The 25280-nt window shown below is 37.2% G+C and overlaps 1 protein-coding gene and 1 long non-coding RNA gene across 3 annotated transcripts; one reads left to right on the top strand and one right to left on the bottom strand.

Moving 5' to 3' along the window:
• The first annotated feature begins 378 nt into the window (after positions 1–378).
• LOC107582747 (proteasome activator complex subunit 3-like) lies at positions 379–4276 on the top strand. 2 transcript variants are annotated; one of them, XM_016268720.1, is made up of 11 exons: positions 379–547; positions 1173–1205; positions 1304–1366; positions 1474–1578; positions 1691–1742; positions 2292–2410; positions 2494–2562; positions 2805–2872; positions 3087–3141; positions 3231–3317; positions 3461–4276. In XM_016268720.1, the coding sequence occupies exons 1-11, from the start codon at positions 506–508 to the stop codon at positions 3539–3541; spliced, it is 774 nt and encodes a 257-aa protein (XP_016124206.1). In that variant the 5' UTR covers positions 379–505; the 3' UTR covers positions 3542–4276. The 2 variants fall into 2 exon arrangements, with proteins under 2 accessions (XP_016124206.1, XP_016124207.1); XM_016268721.1 differs by having other exon boundaries at positions 1694–1742.
• LOC107582748 (uncharacterized) lies at positions 3757–12813 on the bottom strand. The gene is made up of 3 exons (XR_001608973.1): positions 12712–12813; positions 5287–5380; positions 3757–4977 (listed from the first exon to the last, which is right to left on the bottom strand). It is a non-coding gene; the product is annotated as an uncharacterized lncRNA (long non-coding RNA).
• Between the last annotated feature and the right edge of the window lie 12467 nt (positions 12814–25280).

Here is a 25280-nt window from a genome sequence, read left to right on the forward strand (position 1 = left end):
CTTTAGGTCCTAAATAAATAATACAATTAAACATATTTGAGGGCTCGTGAAAGTATTTAACAGTTTCTTGTAAGTGCTTATCTTGTGATTCCATTAAATAATATTTTTACAGAGAAAAATATGACGCACGCATGCACACTACGTCTTTCGAAGTCGTCCCGAACATAGATGTGTGAATAGGTAGATACCGTTTTAGCACGGAAGCTATGCTGATTGCAGCGAATCGTCAGTATGTACACTATACTGTATTGATTTGGTTTTGTCATGAATGTCAGATGATTCTGCGTATTCCAGATGATATCAAATTCAAAATGAATGAAGAGTAAATATTACTCTTCAGGCAGAACAGATTTGAAGGCTATGTATTGACATCTATGGTCTCGAAGTGTTTACGTCATCTAGAAGCGCGCGAGTGCCTTGTGGCTGACAGCAGTTTAGTGAGCCACACGGTTAGTTAATGCTTTTAGGACAATCCATTACTTTTATCCTTTATTGAATCGAGACGATGTCTTCGCTTCTTAAGGTGGACAATGAAATCAAAAAAAAGGTAAATGTCTCGCCGCTTCCCTTATTTTAAGAGAGAGCACTCCGATGAAGCGTTTGTAAATGTTAGCTTGCGGCTAGCCGGCTTGCGCGTGTCACCTCGTGAGCGTGTTTGCTAACTTTTACTCACATATATGCTTGTGAAATCAGTTCTGTTTTAAGCAGAAAATACATGTTGTAATAAAGTATGTGAGGATTGTACATATCAAATCTTCAGGGTGAAGCCAGAGCTCCCACATGCGCGTTAACTGCGAGTGTGTGTGGATGAAGCGTGTTTTAGCACAGCAGCATGCCGCTGCGGGAGAACTGCATAGTGGTTTCAGCACGATTTTAACATCATTAAGCTAAAAGTATATTAAAGGCGTTTGTTTATGTTGTCAAGCGATTACGGTGAAGATCGCGAGGAAGGCTAACAAGTCACGGGAGAGCGGGAAACGGCTCGATTTCATGGGAACGTTACATGTTGTGATTCAGCGTCTTGAAATAGAAGGGCCGCCGGTTGCGGTTTTTCTTCTGAAAGTGCTTGACTTTCAAAGACACGACATTATAAACTGTGACAACAAAAATCTGATTGTGTATTACATGTCTTGTGGTTTATAGTTATATATGAATAATTGTTGTCTTGCCAGGTTGATGCTTTCAGGGAACGAATTACAGCAGAGGTAAACCGCTGCATTTACCCAGAGTTTATATGCATTTATATATATATGAATGGTTTTGTGACTGTTGGACCGCTTATGGTTTAATTATTCAAATTTAGGCTGAAGACTTGGTTGCAAACTTTTTCCCGAAGAAACTGTTAGAGCTGGACCAGTTTTTGAAGGCAAGTTTAATAATGGAAAAATTATGCATTCTTGACATTTACTTATTCAGATGAACACATTAATTTGTGAGAGAGCCGTTTGATTACATCTTGATTTTTTTTTTAAGGATCCCACAATTAATATCCGTGAGCTGAAAGAAATTCATTCAGAGATCAATCTGACGGTGCCAGACCCAATTCTACTTACAGACATCCATGATGGACTGGAGGGGGTAAGAAGCCATTTTTCTCTTAATAGGATAGGTTTCTGTTGCTTTGTGCAAAAGATTGTCTGTTTGGCATGAAACTAAAAGATCAGCCAGTAACCTTGAAACATTTTCTCAACAGCAAAATGCTAAAAAGAGGAAACTTGAAGATGGTGCAGGAGATGACAAAGGTGAGTTTTCCTTCCTAATAAAAACAGTATCTTGAATTTGGAAGGTGAATAAAATAAATTTGAGACCTATATTGATACCAAAACATCTTGCTCTCCCTCTTCCCTACATTATCCTGTGGCCCTGTTTACACCTGGTATTAAGATGTGTTTTTGTCAATCCAATCAAAAGTGGACAACACTAAATACAGGTGTAAACGGGGTCTAAAGCATTTTACTTTTGACCACTTTCAGAGGTAGCTGAAAACACGTTAGATTGGATTGCTTTCATAGTGTAGTTGGACCAAACCACATGAATTATGATCTCATTCACTGGCTTTCCTGCTCACTTGTACATTCAGTAATACTCGTGCGTCACACTGAGTGCTAATGTGAATGTGATGTTGAGTGTGACGACGAAATCTGAACACAAGTGGTCAAGAGATGCATTTGAATGCATGTTGATTACCAGGTGAAAAACATTAATGTGTCTCGCCTGACCACTTGTGATCGAATCACTGAAAATGCATGTTAGTACCAGGTAGAAACGGGGCCTATGATTTCTGTTTGTAGTTGGCGGTACCAAAGTCTTTGTCATGCCTGGTGGAATGATGAAAAGCAATGGCAAGCTGGTGGAGCTGATTGAAAAAGTCAAGCCTGAAATCAGAACTGTCATAGAAAAATGCAACACGGTAAGACCATGTAACCATAGTCTCAGACATGCTCTCACTCTTTAAAAGTGTGTTGGATAAATGTCATTTGCTTTGTTTTCTAGGTCAAGATGTGGGTTCAGTTGTTAATCCCAAGAATAGAAGATGGCAACAATTTTGGCGTCTCAATTCAGGTACGGTGCCACATTTTTCATTTCTTCATTTGGTACATTGAAGGTCTTGTATCAGCATAAGCTATATTTGTTGTAGGCAGACATAAAAAGACAAGCAGTGATTCTTCACAATTTATTGTATTTTTTTGTTGTTTAAAGAAAAATGATTCCTTATGTTTGGTATTGTCAGGGAATTTCAAATGAAAAGACTTTGTCAGCCATTTAGCTGGAGTTATGATTCTGTTTATCTTCACCATCCACAGGAAGAGACGGTGACTGAACTCAGAACAGTGGAAGGGGAAGCAGCTTCTTTCTTAGATCAGATTTCCAGGTACGTGTCTAAAGGTGATGATACACGGGGCAACTTTTTGAGCAGTGTTGCTGGACAGTGTCACCGAGCGATGTTGCTTGGGCACTTTCCCATTGAGAATGGGCAACACATTTTTAGATAAACTGGTTGTATCATCGTCTTAAGTCAATGTTAATCAAAGATTTGCACACTTTATTTTACCTTCATATTAAATAAATAAAAAACTTTTTTACAGGTACTACATCACAAGGGCAAAGCTAGTTTCCAAAATAGCAAAATACCCTCATGTTGTAAGTCATATCTAAAGTACACATAGCATTTAGATCAGGAATTCAGTAATTATTTAATATATGTATAATATATATTTTGACTGTTATAGGAGGATTATCGTCGCACGGTGACAGAGATTGACGAGAAAGAATACATCAGCCTCAAGATCATAGTGTCAGAACTGAGAAATCAATACGTAAGTATTGCTATAACAGTAATAATGCAAATTATCTTAAAGATTATCTTTATTTTGATGTACAGAAAGAAGTCAGATTACTGTATATATGTGCTGTCTGGGAGTTGTTGTGATGATTGATTTAATATGTAATTGTACTGCAGGTAACATTACATGACATGATCCTGAAGAACATAGAGAAGATCAAGAGGCCGAGGAGCAGCAATACAGATGCTCTGTACTAAGATCCCCCTCCCCTTTCATTATTGGCCTGTTGTTCCACCATTTGGAGCTAGCTTTAGCCTTCAGATGGTTCTAGAGCAGTCCTGTTACCCATTATACCCAGGCCATGAGAAGGACACCTCAATCTGGCCTGATAGTACATGCCACTTAAGATAGAATTGTAAAATATGGTCACGATTTTAAACCCTTTAAAATGAGCCCTTTTTGATTTTTATTATTTTGTTTCTTAGCGGACAGTATAAATGTTTAAAGGCAGAGCCTGAACATGCGTCCCGAGGAAACTGACTCCGATTTGTTTTTCTTTATTTAATTAAAGAAATGTTTCAACAGTGGATTTCATTTTTGTATCTTTTGAAAAGCCAAATTCCATGTAGTTTTTGAATGCATTTCAAGTGTTTCTGAGCTTCCTTAGGGGTTAAGTGATTATGGATCTACCCATGATGCTCTGTTTCTCCGGTTGAGAAGCAGAGCTCTTACTGATGCTGTATTTCACTTAAGCAGGTTATGTTGTTCATCTGAAATGTACATGTAGGCTAAAGTGGAAGCAAGGCAGTTATTGTGCGAGATTTTATTTGGAGTGTGATCTGACAGTTATTACATGGAATATTATATTTTCATCTGAAATAACTGATTCATCAGGTTCTGGAAGCTTTTTATGGTTTCATTTTGTCCGATGTCATTTGTGATACATTTTGCTGAATAAAGTATTGTTTTTACAATACATTTAAGGCACATCATTAAGTGCTGTTCTTGTGTTGTGCTTTTTTCCTGAATATTTTTAGAAGTAATTTGTTTTGCAGTCCCTATTTGAATACAAGTAATTACATTTTACACAAAAAAGTATACTTGAGTCCAAAGTGGCAAGGCTTTTTATTTTAATTAAACTGTGGTATGACAGGTTATTTCCATGGAGTAATATCTACTGAAATTGCTAGTAGTACTGTGAACTAAGCAATTTAAAAAAACAAATGCAGAGTTGAGAACTTTCAACATACTAAAGAATAACTGATAATGGCTCTTTGCAGTCACGGTCTTAATTGTACATTAAAAAGGATAATTGTATTCAATATTTTGTGCTGTTGAAATAGAACACAGCTTTTAAGTGATGATAAATGAGAAGTTCTTACACTACAAATGTTTTTCTTATGTACACCATTTGCATAAATGTGGCTTATGTTTGAACAAATCAGAAAACCAGTGAAATGTAGATTTAGACAAGCCTCTTAGTGTACACTAATCATGAAATATATAAAAAGGCTTATATACAAAAAAAAAGTAAGAAAATCTATTTGGTCTCGGATAGGGTTAAGGTTCTAGAAATGGGCTAAAATGCATGTTGAATTCACATTCTTATCTAACCATTGACAGTTCTCAAACCATGATGAGGTGTTAAAGTGTTATAACGCTGAACATTCTGTGATCTTCACAAAAAGCAAACCTAGAAAAGAAAACAAAAATATTTAACACCAGTTTGAAGAATATACTCTTAATGTGTGAATCTAAAATGATGCTGCCATATATCTTTGTAGTTGCAATAATTTCCAGCAGGTGTCAGCATGGAGGGACTGGATTTAATGCTGACGCAATTTTGAAAACTTCTGAAACTTTAAAACCGTGGTAAAGTTCATTGATGGATACAATGTGACAATTACACAATTTCTCACTCTCAGTTTAAGTTGTGTTTCTTTGTTCTCGTTTATGCCATAAGCTAAGTAATCATGTAGAATGATTCTGTGACTGCAAGTACCTCATAGAATATAAGCAGGATGTAAAAACTCCTTGGGGACTATGCCAATAGCGCCATCCAGCTCTCCAACCCACCATCCATGGATGTTATATTCCTAGTTTAGACAAATAGAAATACAGACACTTGTATGAGGATTTGGTCAACGATCAGAAGACACCAGTGTACAATTATTTTTCAACTGATTTAGTTCAAAGGTAATACATTGGATGAATTTCATTGTATTAGATACAAAATATAAAATCAATTAATCAGCAAACAAATTATAATAGCCTTTTTTGCATATATATTGTCTCCAAATATGTTCAATCTATATTCATATGCAGTCTTCTGTCACAGAAACATTGAGCTTAGCCACTTAGGAACTGATGCATGTGTGATGAGGATTTTTATCTGCAGAATCATAAAAAATAAAATGCTGTGGCAAGAGATGGTACTTATAGTGTTCTTAAGGATGTTTACTTAGTTGTTTGGATCATCAGGGCTTTAAAACTGCACATAAAACAAAGTATCATGATGTTTATAATACAACAAAAATTTCATGCACCTGCATACAGCCATTCGAATGCAAATGTAAATGTTAATTTAAATATTGAAACACCGATTTACCGATTTCTGTGGTAATTAAAGAAGTGTGCGGTGAATCTGTTGTTAGAAGTTAGAGACAATGATTGCCACTAGAGATATTGACGTAAGTTAGGTGACTAGTGTTTGGATAACATTGGTTCTTGGATGCACAAATGATAATATCAGGGTGCTGGAAAAGTATAATAACATGTTATGCCTTGAGGGAAGCAGAGGAAATCTCTATTTATTCTTTTCTTGAAGCTCTTTTTTTTTCCACCATAACATTCGCTTGATTCACTCCTCTCCAAATTCAAATACCTTTAAGAGCTATTCCAGGCCAAAACTCTTCAGAGTACGAGTGGAGAGAGCCCCAGATCTGGCCTTAAATGAATGAAGACAGATTCAGGTGGATGGGTTTATAACTGAGGAGATTAAAGAACATGTGATACACTGATAGTGAAAGACTGAAGTGTTTTAAGAGCTTTAGTATTCTAGCAGCACACACTGTACATTTAGACATGATGAGCATGTCATCCATCCGCTGCCTGCTGAGGAGAGTAGGAACTAATTACCTTCCCCTCTTTAAGCACACCCACAGTGCTGAGAGCTTAATGTAGTCCTCAGCCAATGCAGATGAGCCGCTTTAATTCGCCATGTTGTCATTATCACGAGACCTACCAGTGTCAGTTGTGTCACTTCACTGCCATTCACAACTCCTCTCCCATGGCCTCATGGTATAGTAAAGTGTCCATCGTATGCAAACTTGAGAATCTTGCTGGAGGTAGCAGGTCATCCAGCCAACTCTTTTATGAGTATTGTGAATTCAGACATACTATATAGTAGGGAAGTATGCGATTTTGGATGCAGCCCTCGTTTCAGAACAAATTGATTGAGTAAATGATTCAATGACATACGAATATGTACCATTTATTGATTCATGTCACTTCATTGAGTGAGTCACTGAATCATTCAATCAACCGATTTCTTCAAAAACACTGATTTATTCAGGAACAGACAGTTGTGCCTCGCCACCTACTGGTGTAACGAAGTAACCTGCAGAAAGAGTCACTGAAAAATCCCTATACTAACACACAGACTGACAGTGTTTCTGGAACAGCAGAATGTTAAAACAGTGAAAAGTACTTTTCCGAATTAACTGTATATTAGCAATCTTAGAATGGCAATCAGTGTCGAGGACTGGAACACACTGTTGTAAAATACTCCTCGAAATCACAGGTGCGTCCATGGCTGATCAAGCCATTTTGAACATGCTGCACCTCCTCCCATCCAACACGCCTCCTCCGCCCCGCCTTCCACACCCCCACCCTCCCCAACATGGTGTAACTGTGGGTTCAAACAGAGTACACACACAGTACAAGAAAGAGAGTCAATACATTCCAGTGCAGTCCGTCCCATTTCAATGACTCGTGTCCTTTTCATTCCTGCCTCATTTTTCCTGCCTCCCAGTATTAGCAATCTGCTTTTCGGCAATGCATCTGTCAGCTAGAGGCATTTGGGAGACCGTAGAAAGGGTTGTTATAGAGATTTGCCCGAAAGAACTGCATGGGACAGGGATAATGAGTGGCTTTTCGGGAAGCTTCTCTGTAACAGGACAGGGTCAGGTGCATCTCAGTTTGGTCTAGGTCTGGTGGGCAGCTGCTGTGAAAATGAAGTGCATCGCTACGATGACGCTGAGCTCCACATGACCTTCTCCCGAGAAAGGCGGAGTTGGCACAGGGAGCTATCGGGAGTGTGCGTTGCCATGACAACACCTGCAGTGTGCCACTGATATCATTTATTTCTCACTCAGGGGGGTGGCTGGCAATGGTATTCAGATGGGCCCATTGCTCTCCAGCGACCAGGGGACAGATTGACAGCTAATGATGCCTTAAAAAGGAGTGGCTTAACTTGAACAATATCATGACAGGATCAAAAGTGAATCTTGTCTATAATAACACCAGAATACCAATCAACCTTTTCTTCCTCTCCCCTCTATAAATTTCCCTCTAAGATGACACACTTTGCATGCATGCCTCCTTCCTCAATCGTGTTTTAATCATTTCCCTTATTTGCAAACTCTCCCTCAGTGCCCGTGTGCATTCATTTTTTTCGGTTACGAGTAGAAACGCACACACACCGTGGAGGCAGTAGACATGGTAATAAGAATGAGACATGAGGCCTCTGCCCCTGGCCACCAGCTGACTGAGGTAGGCCTTGGGAGTGATGGAGCGCAGGAAGTCTCTCATTGCCCCGCCGCTGAACCCGGCACTCGGGTGCTACAACCCCCTCCTCCACTTTTCCTCTCCTGCTTCTCTTTCCTTAACTCGCATCGTAAAGCATCAGCTCCACACGCTCAGTGCTGCACAGGGACTCACTCATCCAGCCATCTTAAAAGACAAACACCAATACATCACGTTGTTTGCTAGTCCTAAGCAGCAGACACGGCAGGTGGCGAACAGGTATTGATCTGCTGCTCGAGCAAAGACAGCCGTCGTTCAATTTATCTCAATCAGTGCATTTCATTTGCATGTCATTTTCATCATAGCTAGCCATTAAGAACTCGTAATATCAATATTTGTTTGGCGTAGTCAAATAAACCAGAGCGGAAACACCACAGGCCTTATTTAATCCCAAATACTGGGCGTTCGAAGGTGCGACATCTAGTAAAAATGTGGATGACCAAATAATCTGCCATTGTAAAAGTACATTTGGGGATTACTGATGGCACTTAAACTTAATAGGCATTTAAAGTGGATTGTGTATGCTGCTGAGAGCCTGTAATGATGGCTGTTTATGTGGCCTCCCATTTATAATAATTATGCAGAGTGTGAGGGGGGCGGCCGCTGTGTAGTTCTGGACTATTGGCTTAGTCTGAATAATGACCTACTGTAGTTGACCGAGAGATGACCGTTGCCTTCTGCATGACCCCAGAACCCCAGACTCACCCCCTGATGCCTCTGATGGTAAATAGAAAGCTCAATATGTCTATACAGCGCCTCTATTGCCACAAAGAAGGCAGGTCCTTAGATGAGTGCGTGAGAATGAGTTAAATAAAGGAGTGTATATTTCCACTGGATTTTCCTTTTCTTTTATGGCACCTTTTCCTTTTCTTTAGGCATTTTGTAGGAGACAGACCCCCTGGGCAGGAGGCCAACTGGAACAGTCATCTGTCTGAAGTTTACGAGGATGTGTCCCACAAGGGAGGAGATAACAGTCACAATCACCCAGTTTTGTCTGAGAGAACTGCACATTCATATGCAAATTCACATTTATGTCTACCTTTAAAAACCTGCACAGTGGAACATGAGAAAATTACACATAAACATATATGTTTATCAGATTAACTGGCAGTCTAAAACACAAACTATATATAAACTACACATAAATATAAATAATATATTTAAAATATATTTATAAATATCAATTTAATTTTAAATTTAAAATAAAAAATATAAATATAATGAGCCAGATTTTTAACACAAACCATCAAGTATTTGTTTTAAAAACCACTAGCTTGAAAAACCTTCCAATCTTCAGCCAGAAGGTGGCAGTAGTGTCCACAGCCATACTGATGGAGCATCTGGATGTTAAAAGTAGGTTGGACCTTGTCTCGACTGGCATCTAAGATTCCTGGTTTACAGCCCCTAACAGTGAGAGTGTAAAGCACATGCTGTAGAAAGGCCAAGACGAACTGAAAGAAAGGGATATCAGTGGGCTTGCATGTTAAAAGGGTCCTGGAGAAGTTTGCCTCCATCTTTAGTGCAATAAATCTCTTTGCTTCTCATTCCAGGATTTTAAGGGGATTCCAGTGGGAATTCTGGCATGTGTTGGGTCTGACCTTTGGTAGTCATGTATTTTGAATCTAGGCACATAAATTAAGAGTTTGGAATGCAAAAGGATGGTATGGTTGAAGAAGAAAAAAAAAGAACAGTTCAGAAAAAAAAACTCTACTGGGCCCTTCAACTACACATTTAGAAAAAAATAAACAAAGAAAACAAACTATAATGCAAAAAAAAAAAAAAAGAGTTACAAAAATAAGACAAATTAAATTACATGTAGATAGCGTACATGCAATGTGATTAGAGCAGGAAGAAAAACATCTCCAAATATCCTGCTGCCGTGATTCTTCAGCCTTGAGGATTGAGTAGGCTCTACCCAGCTGGCAGATGGATGTTAGCCTTCGCCGCTATTTCATGTTCAAGTGTTCTGAACTAAGGAACCATGTGGCATGAGCAGGGAAACAATGGTGTCAAGGAGAGGCTGATCTGAAGGAAACCGTGAGCCGTAATGCAACTATTATGGTTGCACACTAAATAAAATCTGAATGAATCACCAATAAAATGTAGCAAAAAAAATCAATTTGAGATTGTACTGAAATTCAGTGTTGGGCATGGCAGTGCAGTTCAGAACTTAAATGGATAGTTTACCCTCATGTTTGTCCCAAACCAGTATGAGCACAAAAGAAGATATTTTGAAAGGACTCTTCTGTTCATTCAAAGATAGTAAGTGGGGTCAAAAAACCCCAAATACAAATCCATTGGACTGTCATTGTGTGGACAAAAAAAAACTTTTCAAAAATAAATTGGTTCAGAATGAAATGATGGTGAAAATATCATGACCCCTTTAAATTTATATTCCATGTTCCATCTGAGCATTACCAAAATACTCTAATAATAAACACTAATAAAGCAACTATTTTGTGCATGTGCTATCACACTCTAAAATGCTCCCACATATTATAGATACATGTAGTGATTTGTGGAGATGAGCCGAATAGCTGTTTATTCACTGTAAGTGGTGGATCAATAAAGACTGATGAGAGAGCTTTTTTTAATCTGTACGCTCTGCTTACACCAATGCTATGACAGCGCTGTCGACCTCTTTGATTTGTGACTTCACAGCGGTCAATCATAGCGCTGCCTCAAAAACCTGTTGGTTAGCGGAACTGATTTAGCACTTTCCACGTCTTTATCACCTTGTAATTACGCTCGGTGTTGACACAAATATACTTGGCCTCCCCTCCACTGCAGCAGAATTTATGCACTCAGGTTTTATGACCACTGCTTTATGAGTGGAACCGCTAGAGTTAGGCTTGAGTTCTAGCCATTGGCCTATATTTCATTCAGTAAGGTCAACGTTCCAGGGAAGCACCCGTAAAACAAGAGCTGCAGCCCCACATTGTCTGAAACGATTCTGAGGATGCATCCGAAGAGGTCTAAGAGATTTGAGCGATACAAGTGCAGCCATTTCGAAAATACTGCCATCAATAAAAGCTATTTCAATTACATGTCAGTCACAGAGGGATTAAAAGTAAGAGCTGATAAATCTACTTGTCTGAATATAATAACAGCATGATGACAAAATCAGAGTCATGCTCCAGCTCTCTGAGATGGTTAGAATCATTGTTTACACAAATTAGAAATATGGCATGAGATAAAAATAAATGACCCATGCACATCCTTACCGTGTTTTGATAACCAACCACAGTGGATGTAATATATAATCACTGTTTTTTGAATAACTGAATCTGAATGTTATTTAATTTTGATTTTAGGGTTCATTAGTGGTCATATCTGTTCATTTCATTAGTGTTACTTGAATATCAAGAGTGCCAAAATTAATTGTAGAATTCTTTCTTTAACTTAAAAGAATTGATCACCCAAAAACAAAAATTCTGTCTACATTTACTCACCTTCAGGTTCCAAACCTGAATGAATATATTTCTTCTGTTGAACACAAAAGCAGATATTTTGAGGAATGTCGGTAACCAAACAGCTGCTGGTAGCCACTGACTGCCATAGTATGGAAAATAAATACTATGGAAGTCAATGGCTACCAGCAATTGTTTGGTTACCAACATTCTTCAAAATATTTTCTTTTGTGTTCAACAGAAGAAATAAATTCATACTGCAGAACACACACCCACAAAAAAAAACAGTAACAGTACTAATAACAGTAAGATATAAATATATTTTTGTGTGTGTAACAAAGAAGAAAAAAGGGCATACAGGTTTGGAACAACAATGACAAGATAGTTTTCATTTTGGACGAACTATCCCTTTAAGCTAACACTGAGCTCAGTTAAAGGCTAAATTAAAACACATTGATTATTTCAGTGGTGTATCTTTTAGAAACAACTACACTATGTGTTCCTGCTAACATCCCATTTGTAGGACACAAAAATGTATGGATTAAAGCGAATACTTCAAATAAAGTGGTTTGCTTGGCTGATCACTCAATTTTCCAAGACACAACTACAGCAATGAATCAACAGCATATTATTGAACATGTGCCTCAGTACAGTATTGCAGTGGTCTACAGACCACAGATGTACAAGGAGTTTTCTAGTATGTCAATATGACATGCTACAGGTTTAATCTGTAAGAAAAGTCATTATAAATGCATCTGCTTTGTTAGAAAGCTGATGCGTTGCTGATGCTATTCATTTCTTAAATTGTGTGATTGACATAGAATGATCATCAGAAAAAAAGCAATAGAAATAGAAGTCACAAATCTTGATTCATTATGTTTTGGCTGAGGCCTTCTTTTTAAAATGCTGCAAAAAGAATGTACTGACTGAGTGAAGACCATCCCAGCTTTGTCATTTAGAATACAGTAAATGAATAGCTGCTAAGAGAAAGTCAGTGAGTATTGACCGATATGACTCATCTTATGGCCAGCTGCGTATTATTCATCATTAGTGAGGAGATGGATAGTGCGAGATAAGAAAAAAGAAAATCAAAATACATGCAGAGCGCTTCAACTAACAAATCAACCAAGGACACAGCCAACAGGGATGAACTAAAAGTGTGTGTGTGTGTGTGTGTGTTTTTGTGAGAGATTGAGGGAACAAACACAGACCTTGCTGAGGATGTGGATGACATCTCCTCTCTGGAAGGCCAACTCATCAGGTCTATCAGCTTCACAATCCCACAAGCCTTGGTAATAATTTGCATAATCTGAAGACCCTTTATTTAAAACACAGAGATAAAAAAATATTTAGATTTTTTTTTGTCAATTTATAGAATTTCTCTATCCAGGGTCTATCAGCTTCACAATCCCACAAGCCTTGGTAATAATTTGCATAATCTGAAGACCCTTTATTTATAACAGAGATAAAAAAATATTTAGATTTTTTTTTGTCAATTTATAGAATTTCTCTATCCATGCACACAATCTACTTACCAGGCTTTTCACTCCACTCTTCAGCATTGTCAGTATTTTCATCATCTGAAAAATACAGAGGGTCAAAGGTTACAGAACAAGTACTACTTACAGAACAAGTACTACTGCTAAGCTTTAAATATACATTCATCTTTTGGCACCAGTCTACTGCAGCTAATAATGCTACATCTTCCTTGCAAATTCAACTTCTGGATCAACTTTGTGTACCTCTGAACTCTTTCATAAGTATATTAAACAATATCTGTGGTGCTGGCAGAACAGCCAGCTCCTGTTTGATTTATAGGGGAGGTGCCAGGCCGGGTTAGATGGCTTGTGTGTTTCAGGCAGACAGGCATTGATTCTGGGCGTGGCACCTCTAGGTCTATGAGGTGACAGTGATAGCCCAGCTTTCCGTCTCCCACATCCATCCTCACGCTGTCAGCCTGCCGATAAAACCACCGTCCAGCAACCCTATACTTCCCACAGCACAAGCTTGCCCTGAGCTTCCAGGAACAGCATGAGGAAAAAAACCTGTAAAGCTAAAGTAGCCTTTTACCATATGTGCAAGTGCAAAATATACATCTAAAACGTGAGAAAAAAAATGAGAGGTCAAAATGAGCAATTTCAAAGTGTAAACTGATATGCGCATTCTGAATCGCAAACATTTTCCAGTTAAAATCAAATTGTCAGATTAATTTCCGGGATAGTGCTGAAGCATTAATGAGGAATACAGATATATACACTACCATTCAAAAGTTTGTGGTCAAAATGTTTTTGAAGGAAGTCTCTTATGCTCACCAAGGCTGCATTAATTTGATCAAAAATCCAGTAAAACTGTAGTATTGTGAAATATTATTACAATTTATAATAACTGTTTTCTTTTTTTAAATATTATAAAATATAATTAATTCCTGTTATGGCAAAGCTAAATTTTCAGCAGCCATTACTTTAGTCTTTAGTGTCACATGATCCTTCAGAAATCATTCTAATATGCTGAATTGGTGGTCAGGAAATAATTCTTCTTATTATTAATGTTAATATTTTTGTGGAAACCATGATATATTTTTTCAGGATTCTTTAAAGAAAAGAAAGTTTAAAAGCACAGCATTTATTTAAAATGAATTTTTTTTTATGACCATATAAATGTCTTTACAGTCATTTTCAAATATTTTAATGCATCCTGGTGAATACAAGTATTACTTTCTTTTTTTTTTTATCTTACTGACCACAAACGTATGAACGGTTGCATACACAATTACATATACATAAATTTTTTAATAGATTAGTTAATATATGAGCACACCACATTCAGCACTTTTCAGACAATGTCATAAAAGACCTGCTCAGCACTTTTCCAAACTGAAAATCTGAGAGGCTTAAGAAAATGAGAGAGAAATGAATGAAGGGCAGAAAAGTGAGAGAGGTGGTCACTCGATCCGCCATATGTGGCCAGCTCAGCTGCCCAGCACACATGGCAAAGTAAGGTGAAAATGACAGCACTCCAGAGTGATGTATTTCTCCTCAGAGATCTCATTAGGTCCTCCGAGGGTCTTGCTATCACTTTGGGTGACCAGAGCTTGATATATTTGCTCTTATTGATGGTGTTCAACACTGTAGAGTTGATGGCTACAGCCTCAGTTACTTTGCTCCAAAATCCCATCAAAAACTGATGTCAGTGTTTTAAAGATAGTGATCAGGGTAAACAAATTCACAGTTATGTAAGTTTAGCTATCAGGATAATCCAATATTTAACTCTGTTTTGTTAAAAGGGCCATTGAATGAGATACATTGCTTTTTATCTCTACCTGGAAGCACTTCATAAATGTCCTCTTCATCCTCTTCTTCATCTTCCTGAGCCTCTGCTTGGTCCTTCCATTCCTTGCGGCTGCTTTGGGGGGTTTGTCCCAGACTCGGGGTTGTAACTGGAGCAGATGCTGGCCCAGGACGTGGTGGTGGTGGTGTGGTAGCTCGTTCAATGTCATCATATGTCTCTTCCTCTTCTTCCACCTCCTCTTCATCATCGTCAAAGGGGATGAAGTTAGAGCTCAGATCTTGGAGAGAAGCCATAAAACAAACATTAACAACTAAATAAAGAAAATGACAGCACACAAATTATATACATTCCTTGTGCATACAAACATACTTGGCAGTAAATCTCAATCTGATTATGTTAACCAATCTACATGTTGTGATGTCCCAAAAGTCTGAGACCACTAGTGAAAATGCTTCTGAGACCACTAGTGAAAATGCTATTGTAATCAAAAATTCAGTAAAAACAGTAATTTTTAAAATAAAAATAACTGTTTTCAATCTAATATATTTTTAAATGTAATTTATTCCTATGATGGCAAAGCTGAATTTTCCTCTAGTGTCACATGTCACTCTCCAGATATTGGAGAGAAGCCATAAAAACAAACATTAACACCTAAATAATGAAAACGACAGCAGACAAATAACCGATCTACACTTGGTGGGTTCCCAAAAGTCTGAGACCACTAGTGACTTTTTGCAATTTTCCTAATTTAATGCTCTTTATTACAAATGACATTACCAGCATAATTTAATTTGAGTGAAAAGCTGAATTAATAACATGATTTTCATAGCCTTTTCTTCCTGGTTTGTCACAATTTTGATTTAATGACAGCAAGAATCCAGCTGCATTAACTCTACACATTTGCACTGATGATCATGTGATCCAGCATGATTTGAGAATACTCAATGTCACAAATTTGCTTTGTCAATAAGTGGTACATAAAGAGTTAAGAAAATCAAATATTTAAATAATTAAAAAAAAATTTAAATCCAAAATCATTCAAATATTGTTTGTTTCAGTGTGTTCCAATATTTGCAAACATACTTGGCAGTAAATCTCAATCTGATTATGTTAACCAATCTACATGTTGTGATGTCCCAAAAGTCTGAGACCACTAGTGAAAATGCTTCTATTGTAATCAAAAATTCAGTAAAAACAGTAATTTTTTAAATAAAAATAACTGTTTTCAATCTAATATATTTTAAAATGTAATTTATTCCTATGATGGCAAAGCTGAATTTTCCTCTAGTGTCACATGTCACTCTCCAGATATTGGAGAGAAGCCATAAAAACAAACATTAACACCTAAATAATGAAAACGACAGCAGACAAATAACCGATCTACACTTGGTGGGTTCCCAAAAGTCTGAGACCACTAGTGACTTTTTGCAATTTTCCTAATTTAATGCTCTTTATTACAAATGACATTACCAGCATAATTTAATTTGAGTGAAAAGCTGAATTAATAACATGATTTTCATAGCCTTTTCTTCCTGGTTTGTCACAATTTTGAGAATACTCAATGTCACAAATTTGCTTTGTCAATAAGTGGTACATAAAGAGTTAAGAAAATCAAATATTTAAATAATTTAAAAAAAAATTTAATCCAAAATCATTCAAATATTGTTTGTTTCAGTGTGTTCCAATATTTTGGGTCCTCAGTGTAGCTTTGAAGAATTTATTTAAAAAAATTATAATATCAGAAATGTAACTGTGCAGAAATCTGGAGAAAAAAAAAGAAGTGTTAAATATGACATTTATTACAGCGCTAATACTAAATGACGCTTGTGCCATTTGGCTGTATGTACATGTGCGAAGGGGGGTGGGGAGGGAGAAAACTATCTCAGGAGTGTCCCTTTTACTTTCGACAGACTTATTTTGACTTATGGCTAAATTTAGGCAAAATTTTTTGAAAAATATAGTACAAACAGTACTTTTGTGAAATATTGTTACAGTTATAAATAACTGTTTTCTATTTTAATATATTTGAGAATGTAATTTATTCCTGTGATGGCAAAGCTGAATTTTCAGTGGCCGTTACTGCAGTCTTCAGTGTCACATGATCCTTCAGAAATAATTCTAATATGCAGATTTGGTGCTTTAAAAAGTTTAAAAGAACTGCATTTATTAGAAATTGATTTTTTTAAACGATTTAAGTATTTACTGTCACGTCTGGTGAATTTAATGTATCCTTGCTGAATTAGAGAATTCATTTCTTTAAAAATAAAATCTTACTGACCCCAAAATTTTGAATGGCTCTGTGTGTACACACACACACACACATCATTTTATATATATATATATATATATATATATATTAGGTGTAGATTATGTACAAAGGTGTACCCTTGAGCTTTTGCACCCCTAAAATTACAATTTTTACCTGTCAATGTAAGGTAGTATAACCTCTAGGTTTAGGGAAGAGGGGGCCGACCCATAAAAAATTGTCCCAGGCACCTGATGGCACTGCTAATATGATGACAACTGTAATAAGAATATATCAAAATATGGTGCAGGGCTTGCTGCATTTTAATCTGCACCCACGTGCCTATTTTTAGCATGTTTTCTAGGGCATATGAGAGTGGCAGCGCAGGCAAACAATTTGCTGCAAACAGGGAAGCGAGACACAAATCCTCACCCTCGCAATCCAGCTTTCATCAACTTCAAACCTCAAGAGCTAAAAGAGAGCGTAGGCGACAGGTGGGCCTCTGGGCATGCTACCAGACTTATTTAAAACTAATTTAGACACGAGCAGATACTCCCTTCCCTGCACACTGATGTTGATCTCTGTGGTATCTCTTCTCTTTGAGCCAAGGCTGCAATTCGATGCATAAAACAGACAGTGTTATGCAGTCAACTGTGCAGTCGTCTTAAGAGGGCTGTCTTGAACTTGTCATTGGAAAAAAATGTCAAAAGAACAACGATAAATGCAACTTTGATATGAGCGGTGGATATAACAGCTTGGAGAGTCTAATACCTCTATAAAGAAAACTCAGCTCATCAAACACACCCAGTCTGCGTGACATCACCAACAAGCTCTGTAGCCTGCCATGTTATGTGTCTAGTTTATCAGACAGATGACCATCTCGCAGAGGAGCCCTTTGACCCTCACTTGCATTCACGAACACACATGAGCCTTTTCCGTACACATGGTCACATCTACGTCGTCATAAATACAACTGAACTACACACTGTTTGTCAAGGATAAGTTGATGTATCATCGAAAAAAACGGAGGCCTCGGTCCAGCCACTTCTCTGTTCATTTTTCTCTTTGTGCGCTTTCGTCCCGACACCTTTTACTCCCCTCATCCATCCACATCCCCCTCTGTTCATTTATCTAAAAGGTCAAGCCCCAGTAATAGTTCAGAAGAAACAGAATAAACAGAAGAAATGTGAGAATGGCATACAATTAACCGTCTCTCTAATCTTCACACACCTACTGACAGCCTTCTTCCTCAGGCCTTGCTGTCTGACCCCATGGTGCGGTCAGAGACTTAAGCAATGGCAAAATGAATGGTGAATTTGTGTTCAGTCATTCTTCACAACCTACGACCTGGCTTTCTGAGGAAACCAAACAGTGGGCGTTTCTGGCCAGTCACTATATTCGTGATTCTTCCACAGGGTAGCAGTGTAACCAAACATTTCACCTACAGAAAAAATGGCATGTTTTTCTATTCTGAACTGTCTCCAAGGAAACCCAAGATTCTGATTGGCCGAACAGACGCAACATTTAACTTCAGCCATTTCCTTCAAACCAATCAGAGCTTGATATATTTAAAGCCACAGAGGACAAAAAGCTGCCAAAAAAGAGCCCGAATTATATTATATTTCTGCCTGTTTCCTACATTGTCAGTTCTCTTACACTGTAAAAAATGATTGTGATTTTAACAGTAAAAGACTGTAAAAATGCTACAGTAAAAACTGTTAACTGGTTAACAGTAAGTTTCCATACTATATTCGGTGAATAAATGTAATTACATTTAATGTAATTTTACAGTAAAATACTGTTTAAAAATCCAGTTTTTGGAAGTGAAAAAGTCATTGTATAATTTACAGTGACAAACCGTAAATTGACACTGCCAGAATTCCCTGCATGACACTTCATTTTTGAAGTTTTTTGTTGAAATAACATGTTTCTTGTTAGTTTTTTTCTTATCAGTTGTGTACATTAGGGTTTAATCTTAATGTTGTTCAATTCATGTTTATTGCATTATTTCAGTATCATGTGTGTCACCCGATGGGGTTTAGTGTTTGTGTGAATGACACTGTGCACCTTCTATATATATATATATATATATAAGTATTTTCCTCAGCTCATAGAAAAGCTGTTTGTGATGAGCTTTGGTTCATCATGTGACTTTCTCATCACCACCAGTTTTTGGTGGTTATTAGTGCATTACAATGGTTCAAAACAGATATTAGATTACTAACATTACATCAGTTAATGAAATACGGTATTTTATTGTGAATTTAACTTAAGTCTGTAAAACCTAAAATATTGCTACCATATTTTTTGCTGTAAAGTTCTGGCAACCACAGCTGCCGGTATTTTACCGTAAATGTCACAGATTTTTTTTTTTGCAGTGTAGATTCTACATGTTTTTAAAAATATGCACATTTGAAACCATCATAAACAAAATAATTTACCTCTGTATAATTATTAAAGTGACATAAAAAAATGCACGTATAGCACCGGTCTTGAGAATTTTCATTTCGCCTATAAATTGCATTTTTAATTATTCAGAGCAGTGAGGTTTCTTAATTCTCACCCCTTGCATTCTCCCTCCTTAATTAGCATAAAGCCAATCATTTCCTTTTAAACGTGCTGCGGATGTTTATGAATATTTCAGAGTGCTACATCACCATCATTCTCAGAGGCTTTGTGCTGTTAGGCCTTTTCCAATTTCATTTATTTTGTTTTCTCATGTTGTTCGTTACCGACATCAATTATTATGAAGTATTCAAAGGGAAAAAAATGGAGCATCAAAATGTATCAAAAAGAAAAGCATACATCAGAGTACTTATATATTTAGTTTTCGCTAAGCAGACGTCCAATTCCAAGCTTGATTTTGTCAGTAACTCATGACAAGAGGCACACAAAAACAAGGAGATGTGGGGAGAGGAGAAAGGGAGCGACACAAAGCTAATGACTTTCCTCCAGGCGCTCTCCGCGGCTGCTAGATGCTTTGTGGTGATGCATGGCACGGCCTCTGCGATGTGGCAGGACGAGATTGGTGGAGTGAGGCATTGAGCGTGCCACGCAGAGGGACGTTCATCAGTGCCACAGCAGCAGGAAAGCGGGGACTGATGCCACGAGTGGAGCTTGGCGGGATACAGCAGAACCAAGACATGGCGGGCCCAGCCTCCCTCCCCCTCCTTCTGCAACATGGAGGTAGGCACAGCTCCAGGTCACACTACTCCTATCACTCTGCAGCACACTGCCTGCCACCACCAATGGGCTGCTGCGTTTACTCCTCCGGACTCGTTCTGCAGAGAACCCTTTTGTAACAATGACATCGAAAAATTTTACACCGAGAGCTGCAAGTCTCAAATGAGTGGCGAACAAACAACCTCATATACTATTTAATTAATTACTGTTCATCATAAGCTCATATCAGGTATTCATATCGGATAATAAAGCTGGGCTCTGTGCGCATTTAATATCCTCACCAACATGCATAATACAGCGCTCACAGGTGATGTTATGAGCACAGCAGGTGATCCAGCTATAAAAATCGGATTGATGCTGTAATGATCCGGGGAAGTTAATGTAAAACACCATTAAATAGCATCACAGTTGAGTGGCTATGAGTCAGTGACAGGGAACAGTAAGCAGTGACAGATGCAAAGGCCCATCACATGACTGGTCAATTTGTTTTCTTTAATTTTTTGGCTGATATCCGTCAGCTGGCTGATTTTAAAATTGTATACTAATTTGTCTAAATACATTTTAAAAACACTAAAAATGTTTAATCATTTTTAATGCTACAACTGAATTTTGTCATTAAAACAATGTACAGTATGAAAATGAATATTCATTTTGACAGTATTTAAGAGTTTTAAGTTATTAGCATGTTATATGTTATATTAGCATAAGAGTTAGGTTATTAGAATGTATATTAAACATATACACACACAATATTGATACATTTTTTAAAAATTCAATATTAAGCAATAAGCCAAAAAAACATGAAGATGCCTGCATATACAGTATATAAACAGTGCAAGAAATCTGCATCAGATCGATGCCCTATCCATGTCTTCCAGTTACGCGCCGTGTGCACGGGATGCACAGGCCTGCGGCTGACCTCGGCATGAACCTCAGAGATGAGGTGAAACAGAAGGCACGAGGGTCCCAGGGGGGCTGAGGGGAGAGGCAGGGGAGGAATGCTGATCAGGGAGAGATGGAGAGACTGGAATTACTGCGCTCTCCTGTACAGCACTTGATTAGAAAAAAGGAGCACTCCGAGCATCCTTAACCCCTCTGTACCACACACCAATACACAAACTGCACACAGAGAACAACAAATTGACACATTTTTCCTCATTAAAAGCAAAGGCAGTGGCTTCTGTGTGATGCCTGCGCATAGCAAACATTAGGAGGGTGACAAAAAAAGAAGGGAAGGCATTAGGGAGGGAGCGAAAGACTGAGAGAGAGAGATCCCTAGGTGAATGGCTCAATTGAACATCACCTCTCTAAATTGTCCTTAACAAGAACTGATTCGATTTGAATGAAAAGGATCTGTTATTCACAACATGAGACCTGAAATCATGCAGCCCCTGAACAGTTTTGTAGTATTGCTTATTATTTACAAGATTCCAGGATGGACCTTTAGCCAGCCTCTGTTTAAAGGCGCAATTGTGGGCTTCACACATGATGTGGGAAACCATTTAGCATGCTTTAGTGCCACAACATTGTTCCTTTACTGACGAGCTGCACCGTACAAGAGGAAAATTTATAGTCTGGCAATGAGCAGGGAAAGCAAAGGGGGTCCTCCGTTGAGAGACCAGAGCTCTATAAATTTTACAGCCATATATTATGACATCCATTCAAAAGTTTAACTGCAAATACTATAATCCTGAGATGGCAGAGAGGTGGACTGGGGTGTGACAGCCAGAGGAGATATGACTTGCAAGCAGTGTCATCATCACACATGGCTGCAAAGAAAAATGAGTTTGGCGAGATGTGGAAATATACTTAAAATAGTGGAGCTGAGGCATGAACAGGCTTGGAATTCGGTGCTGTCGGTTATAGCCAATTCACAAAGAAAAATGAACTAGACATGAATATACAATAAAAATTAGTGTGTGTTCATTTCAACAAGAATTATAAACAGGTTCCTATTTTTTTTTTTATAAATGTTACCAAAAAAACTACATTTATTTAACTAAAAATGACTGGATATACAGATCTTTATCTAATATCTTTGTATTGAACAAAATTAAGCTAAAAACACATATTAAATGTTTTAAACTACTTGCATTAGACAACAATGTGGCATTAAATGTTTTGAAGTGTATAATTCAGGCAAGCAGTTGTTATTTATTTAATTATTTTTAAATATAAGCCTAGCATTGCATTGCTGCTGCAGTTTTAGCCGTTCAATATCATTTTGGATCCATTTACAAGACACTCTGTCACAAGCGAAAGTTTTGAATGTGGGGAGAAATTGAGACATTCCTATAAGAGAAGAAAAAAAGGGTTGAGACGGGGAGTGTTGTATTTCGGAATGAATTGTAAAAAAAAACATCAGTTTAACCAATTAGAAAGTAACTTCAGTGCTAAATTATATGCCCACCACCCTCTTGAGGTGACAGTTAAGTTGTAAGTCTGTACAAATATAAGGGATTTACAGGACAAAAAAAAAAGAGGTAAGGAAGTATAATTTCTTCTGTCTTATAACTCCAATGGTTAATTGATGCTAAATAACAGAACTGGTATCTTAAAATCAGCGGTTAATTTTTTTTATTTTTGTCTACGTGTTTAAAAAAAAATAGGCCTATATAAAAAATATATAAATATGGCTAATCAGACGGGTTTGTAACAGTTTACAGTCTATTCCAACTGGACTGCACAGAATGGGAAAACAGGCTTCATTTATCACAACTAACACACCCTATACTGTCTGTTTTGTTAGAATTGCTCACCTGTTTTTTGCATTTCTTCTCTATTCGTTTCCAATTTGATATGCTAAATAAAATTGAAATATAATTTGTGTAGCATAACAATAATAAAATAAAATAAAAAAGAATCCACGTTTTCTTGTACTTGACATTAATGTTGAAACAAAATAGCCTATGTTATAATCCTTCCTGGTCTCCCAATTGCAGCTATCGATTTAATGCATTTGAATTATATGAGCGCATGATCATTTCGACGGTAACAAAAAAACAAAAGAACATCATAAAAGTCTGTAAAGGAATACTATTGGACAATTCCGCCGTTTTACGACTCTTATCTGCTTGTTCGTTAGGTTTTCTTTGAACAGTTTTGATTCAAGAACGATTAAACATGCCAGCGGACACGTGTCGACTGTCTGTGGACTGCAAATCAAGATGTATGATATCGAGCATCGATCACACGAGGAATGCAGTACGGTCGTAAAGGTTGACGTGTTTGTTAACGCTCACATTCATGTGTGCCACACAGGTATTTATGGCCGTCTGATAAACTCCAGAAAACTGCTATTGTGGGTCTGGTGTATTTAACTGAGAATGAGTGAGTGAAAATCACCAGATTTCGCTTTTCAGAAAAACATTCGATAGTAGCCTACTAAGCGATAGCCTAAAAGTGCCGTTTAGTAGGCTACCTCTTTATAAAAACGTGTAAAAATCAGCTGAATTGCTTTAGTTTTAGGAAAATGGCAAAAGATAAAAAGTCCACCAGGTGGCGCGTGTTAAGTGAAAGTGAATGTTGTTCTCTGAAGAAAACTGAACTTCGACAACACTTCGACTGTTCTAAAATAATTCACTCTATAATAAGGGTAGCAAACGTTAAAAGAGAATCCAACAGAAGATGACAACAAATAAAAAATTAATAGTAATTAAACGACATCCTAGTAAAAATAACAGTAGGTACTAACATTTGTCTCTGTTTCTCACAAATGTTTATATTTAGTGTGTTTAGGCTTGTATAGGATAGGCCTAGCCTATATCTAGATTTTTATCAGGTTTTAACAAATCCCTAGTTGTATTGATTTCTGGTAGGTCTGTTACTATTGTAGACACGTTCACATTAAAAACTATTTTTAATTTATTCATTCATTCTACCATAAACAATCAATAAACGTTATTAACTCAAGATCGTGTTATATTCAATTCTACTAATCACCGGGAATGTTTCGACCTGTGCAAAAATAAGACATCACAAAATAGCCTATTATTTTATTTCAGTAGGCTATATGTAAATCGAATTAAATAGGCCAATACATTTATAAATACATATAGCCTATAGGCCCATATTGGGCTAAATTAAAGGCTATTTATTATTACACCTAAATTGAGAATTTAGGTCCTCCAAATAATTAATTTAATGCTAGAAAAATCCATCAGTGGAGTTATTTACTGCATTCCTTATAACCTAACTATTGTTCTGTTAAACAACTTTCGTTTTCAAATAATAGGCTAATTAAAAAAAAAAATAGTCTACATTTACTATAGCCTACCTTTTCCAAATGTTATATTTTTAGGCCTACATGATTTTCGGATTCTCATATTTTTGAGAAATTCGTTTAGAGTTAAATAAGCTGTTTCATTAGGTATAGGCCCGTATACATATCAGAATAATATTCAAGAACCAAAAACTAACAGTTCACATTCGAAATACTTTCTAAATACCTTCATAGTAATTTGCCTATAAATGTTGTCTTTATGGAGCAGCACTTATAGGTGCAGCACGTGAAGACCCCGCCTGCATGTCCTTTAGTAAATAAATAGAAAGTTCAAAGGCTTCAACTGTTAAATGGTAGACCTACAAAAGCCAAAAATTACACATCTGTAATCTTAATCCAGCCATATATGAGCAATGTCCTCTTTATAAAAATAAAACTTGTGCTTTATTTTAAATAATTTATTATATACACAACACAAATCTGGACACAATATGCTACTCTATAAAATTTTGGAGAATAGGATAAGTTAACTTGAAGTGTTTTTATTGGCTCAAGATGTTTATGGACTGCAGCCAGGCATTGTTGTAACAAAAATCATGGAAAAATCTTCATCTTGTGATAACATCAAGAGGATTTTTTTCTGTTGTACATTGGAATCTGTCATATCATGGCCCTGCCGGTCATCATGAAAATTATTTGGTTCAGTGGTTACCGATGGTTGTGTTTTATCACACACACTGCAGTAATGTGCATTACCAGGCCAGAAATCTCCCAAACTTAAATATAGCCTCTCACTCGTGAAGCTCCTTACTCAAATTCAGAACCATGTGGGGGGAAACGCT

This window comes from Sinocyclocheilus grahami, unplaced genomic scaffold, assembly GCF_001515645.1.
Source record: "Sinocyclocheilus grahami isolate Dianchi unplaced genomic scaffold, SAMN03320097.WGS_v1.1 scaffold47.1, whole genome shotgun sequence".
Lineage (NCBI taxonomy): Eukaryota > Metazoa > Chordata > Actinopteri > Cypriniformes > Cyprinidae > Sinocyclocheilus > Sinocyclocheilus grahami.